Source organism: Panthera pardus, unplaced genomic scaffold, assembly GCF_024362965.1.
Source record: "Panthera pardus isolate Hobbes unplaced genomic scaffold, ASM2436296v1 HiC_scaffold_333, whole genome shotgun sequence".
In the NCBI taxonomy this organism is placed as follows: domain Eukaryota; kingdom Metazoa; phylum Chordata; class Mammalia; order Carnivora; family Felidae; genus Panthera; species Panthera pardus.
This window is the reverse complement of record NW_026526914.1, coordinates 620,126-625,145: the sequence shown is the minus strand read 5'-3', so window position 1 is coordinate 625,145 and position 5,020 is coordinate 620,126. Positions and strand designations below refer to the sequence as shown.

The window sequence follows — 5,020 nt, the reverse complement described above, 5'->3', positions numbered from 1 at the left end:
GGGATGGTGGTAGGAGGCCTGAGGGTGGGGTTCATGGTCCGGGATGACAGTTGTCACCGTGCTATGTGATAAGCCAGCTTTGGTTGTCCCGCTTTGCTCATTCTTTTTGTCTAGCCCCCTTCCCACCTTCAGGCTCCCCAAAGGGGCAAAGCCTCTTTGACACGTTACTTCTTAAGACTCCCTGTCTCAGGCTGATGCCCTTTTGACCTGGGGTCACCTCCTGTGCCGCTGTGAGTCTCGGTGCCTCCATGCAGAAGAGAATTGTGCCCTGGACCCCATGACACACATTTCCGTGCCCACACCCTTGGCTGCTCACCTCTTTCCCTCTCAGTTCTCTCTCCTGGGGCCTCCTTCATCTTGAAATACGGCAGGGGGTTGGGCCAAAGATCCTCTATGATTATCTGGTAGGGGAGACAGGCCAGGCCTCAGGTAGCTATCCCACGCAGTGGGGAAACCCATGAAAATCACCTCCCTTCCTTGTTACAGGGCCCCACCTCAGCAATCCTGCTAGAGCCGGCAAAGCTGTGGTCAGAGAACCAGTTGAAGAAGTTGAGGCTGCTGTTGTCATGCCTGCGTCTGTAGGCCTCCTGTCTGTACCTTGGGTACCACTGGATGGGACTGGAATGAGACGCCCTATACCCTGCAGGAAGACGAGTATGTGAGAAGGCGCCAGAGAACTAATCACATTCAACCCTGCACCCACTGCCGCCCATGCAGTCAGTGGACACTTACCATCAAGGCCTAGGACATACTCCTTCGTAACGACTTCATTCTGGAAGTAGGAGTTCTTGCCAAAAAACAGCAGGATCTTCCGGCATTCCCTGGGAAACTTGTGTTCCTCCACCTGCCGTGGTACAGTGGGGCAGAAATGTGAAATCTTGTTCCAGGAGACCCGCCCTCCCCTGAGGAAGGAACACATCACTTCTCCCCACCACCTCCCCTCCCCACACAGCCAGCCACCCACACCACCTCCCACTCCCAGGCCGACCTTCAAATTGGTCATGTGGCGAAGCATGCTTTCATCGGGCTTACTAATCAGGGCTGACATCTGAGGGTGGTTCACAAACTGCCGCAGGTCAAAGAGCCTTCAGGTGCTGGGCGTGAGAGAGCTCGAACCAGAGAACCAGTGTGGACAGCATCCAGGCGTCCTCCCCCCGGGACTGGCGTCCTCCCCCAGGGTCTCAAGCCCTCCCCACAGGCTGCGTCCAGGCCCACGGGGTCTCAGGATCGCGCAGGGCTCTGCTAGACACGCACAGGAGGCTGTGCATGCCCAGACGCCCGCAACCACGCCTAGCTTTGTGTGCTCGTGAGGACACTGAGGACGCTTACTTCCACACAGCCAGACAGCACACATCCGGTCTCGCGCCGACCAGTGGGCATTCACATCGCCTTCCCCGCAGCAAGATGCTTAGCGGGACCCAGAAACGTGCCCCCACGCGGCTTTGTGTGGGAAGAAGCCCTCGGTCATTTCCCCGACCTGGCCTGGACCTCCACCGCCACTCCCCACTCTCCCAGCGCTGTTTCCGTGCCAGGTGCGACGTAAAGCACACATGCCTCCCCCACCCCGGCACTGCCCTCCTCCCACACTCATTGCAGAGCCAGGACCACCGGATGGGATCACGTTTGCACGTTCCCGGCCACTGGAGCGTGGCTTAGCTCCAGTCCCTGTCCTGGGTTCCTCTAAATGGCACCTCCCTTTCCTTCCTCTTGCGCAAGCCCAGCCCCCTGTGGACCCTCCACCAGCAGCAGGAAGGATACAGCCTTGGCCCAGAAACCACGGATGCCCTGGATAAGGGCACCTCTCTGCTGCAGATGTCGCTGCCGCCTCTGCCACATCCTGAGTTTGAGTCGAGCGTGCTCCCGGCTGGCTTGTTTATTCACCGGCTGTAGCTCTATCTGAAGGGCCTCCAGAGCCTCCAGAGCCTCCAGTGGGGAAGGGCAAGGACGGAGGCCTGACTCTACCTGCTCCTTCTTAGCCTGCTTCACCTGCAGCTCCTGGGCTTCTTCCACCCATCGGCCTTCCTGCTCACTCGGCTTCTGTTCCTCCTCCTCCCGCTCCTCCTTGTCCTCCTTGCCCTCCACCTCCTCCTCGCCCTGCTGCTGCTCCTCCAGCGCTTCCTTCTCCTGCTCCTCTTCCTCCTCGGTTTGCAATTCTGCTCTCACTTTAATGGCTCGCACGCCTTCCCTTCCTCCTCCTGCTCCTCCTCCTGGTCCCCTTCCCCTGCCACTGCCGCCGCCAATGCCTCCACCGCCACCGCCGCGGCCGGCGCCGTGGCCGCCGCCGCGCCCGCTTCTATACCCTGCTGCTCCTGCTCCTCCCCTTTCATTTCCGCCAACTCCTCCTCCTTCCGCTCTTCCTCCTTCTGCTTGGGCTTCTGCTGCTCCTCCTCCTTCTAATCTTTTACTCCTGCTGCCTCTCCCCCTCTTCCTCCTCCTCCTCCTCCTCCTTCTGCTCTTCTGGTCCTGCTGCTCCCCCTCGCCCTTCAGGTCCTCCTCCTCGTGAACTTGGACCTTCTCCTTCCCCGGCTCCTGCTCCTCGTCCTCCTCCCCCTTCTTCCTCTGCTCATGCCCCTCTGCCCCAGGCGCGTCCTCTTCCGCGGCCGCCACCTCAACCTCCTCCTCCGCCAGGCCCCACAGCGCCTCCACCGCCACTATGTCATGCACCAGCGGCACCGATATCTCGCTGGGGCCGCCCACCTGCCTCTCGGGTCGGGCCTGGCCTTCCTGCACAGGCTGTTCGCTTGTGGCCTGAGAGCCTTCGGCCTGCGGCACCTCCGGCCCTGCCGGAGACCCAGTGTCCCCACGGGCCCTCGTCTCTCGACCGCCCCGTTCCCGGTCGAAGGCGGCATGGGGGCTCCGGGCATCCCCAGTGTTTCGGAAACACGAGTCGCGCAACATGCGGCCCCGGCCCGAGACACCAACTGTGGCTCCTACCGACGACGAAGCGGGAGGTGAAAGCACGGCCCCCCTCCCCAGACCCAGTGAGTGGAGCCCTGAGGGCAATGGCTGGCAACTCGCTCCCCCTTCCTCCCAGAGCCCAAAGGTCGAGGGGGCGCATGCGCATGCGCATGCGCATGGTGCTGTACCCAGGATGCCTCGGCGGTGGCTATCGCTATGCCGATGCTGCCTCGGAGGCCTTTGTGGTGAGAGGTGTGCGCCTGCGGCTTTGAGGCTGAGGGAGCTCCAAGCCACGCCCAGGCCGCTTCACTGCCTTCAGGACCAATCATAGGGACGGTGGCGTGCGTGGCTTCGGCGGTCCCGCCCCTAGGTCACCCGGAAACTGGGGCGCGTCTGTTGCATAGGCAGGAAGGCTCTGGGCCCCGTGCAGTGCAACTCCTCCGGGGGGCTTGCAGCCGGCCCTCTGTGCGCTCTGGGTGCCCTGTTTGGCTTCTGGCCATGCGAAAGCGACCTTTGCATTCCACGCTGCGCTGGGCACGCGGCTATCTACACACACGGGTAAAGGGGGACCTCCCCGCTTTGCCCATTTACACCGCCACCTTTGTTCATTGTGCCCCTAGTCCGACAAATCCACTCAGCGGATCACCTTGGCTGTCCGGGAGACGCATGTCAGCTGTGCGCCTGCTGTCTGTGCACCCCGGTTTTCCATCTGCTCAGCCTCCTTTGCATACTCTCTACGTCCATCCTTGCTCCCAGAAGACATGTATGTCATGACAGCAGTCTAGCAGTGCACCGGCTAGGGAAGGTCGGTGACCAGAGGTGTGTGACGTGGAGAGGACGCCACACTAGGGGAGGCTGCGTATCATGCGCGCCGCTCTTGCCGTTTGTCCCCGTTGCCTGGAAAGTGACACACTGGCAAGCACACACCCCCCTCTCATGATGGGCTGCCCATTGCTCCCGTGTGTGGCAGTGCACAGGAAAGACCCGTGACCGTGGGCCCTGGGATTCCTGGAGCTTGTGTCTGTCCCACAGACAGCGGTCCCCTTCCTCCCACAATGCTTGGCCATCTTCTCACAGGGACCCTCCCCAGGCCTTCGTTGGCCGTATGTCTGTTCATCCTGGTCCCATTTCCTTTACCACTCACTTAGGCGGCAGGCTGCCATGAGCGTGGGCGCTGGCTCAAAACACTGTCCCCCTGTGCCACAGGCAGCGTGATTTCAAGGGTCTCCGAGAGGTATCGGGGGGTTGGGGGATGCAGTGTTGGGACCCAAGTGAGGGACACGCCCCAGGGTCTACATGAAGCCACATGACCACTTTGGGGAAGCAATAAGCTGCAGACGGTGTGCAGTGAGGGCGATGATGTGGTCTCCCTCCCTGTCAGGGCAGTGGTGATGTGGACTCCCTGCCGGTCTATGTCAGACAGCATAAGCTACACACACACACACCACACAGAGCCACTGCAGGATTGGAGGCTCGAGATGCATTGCCTGGCCAGGCACCACACTCATGCATTGCCTTTTCCCTTTGGTGGAATGCAGTGTTCCCCTACCTCTTTATGGGACCAGGAGGCTGCCAGGCAGGCGGGGGATTCTAGGATTTCCAAATTCGTGTGCCGGGCCCTCTGGCCAACATGTTGCTTCCGTGACACAGAAGAGGTTCCTCCAGACTCGCTGGGCTATGTCAGGATACGAACGGGGTACAGAAATGCTCCAGGGTGGCTGTGATATATGAGGCAGCACACCACCGCTTCAGGTGACAGCAATGCATAGAAACGCAGGTGGATGGGGGGAGGCTGAACAGGTGGTAGGGGGCTGAGAGGGGGTGGCCAGTGTGACCGACAGAGAGGCAAACTCTTACCCAGAAAGGGAGAGGAACAGGTCCAGTGGTGAGCCCTCAAGCTGCCCTCAGCAGAGGACGTAGCGGGTGGGCAAGACAGGAAAGCAGGCCCAGACCCTGGTGCACCTGACCTATGCAACTCACTCCCTCCAGAGAAATGGGGCCTGTCAAACTCCCACGCATCGCCGGGAGACCCCGTGGCAGGAACGTGGGAACAAATCTGGGTCCCAGGTGCAGGGACTGTCTGGGACAAGCAGGCAATGCCTTTCAGTTTGAACAACACCTA

At 60.9% G+C, this 5,020-nt stretch overlaps 1 protein-coding gene across 1 annotated transcript; it reads right to left on the bottom strand.

Moving 5' to 3' along the window:
* Window positions 1-362: 362 nt before the first annotated feature.
* LOC128774555 (testis-specific Y-encoded protein 3-like) lies at window positions 363-2,898 on the bottom strand (the record flags this gene model as incomplete). The annotated part of the gene is made up of 6 exons (XM_053893621.1): window positions 2,716-2,898; window positions 1,759-1,917; window positions 989-1,066; window positions 733-844; window positions 495-640; window positions 363-401 (listed from the first exon to the last, which is right to left on the bottom strand). Coding segments are annotated over exons 1-6 (717 nt in total), but the record flags the coding sequence as incomplete, so codon positions are not given.
* Window positions 2,899-5,020: the final 2,122 nt, after the last annotated feature.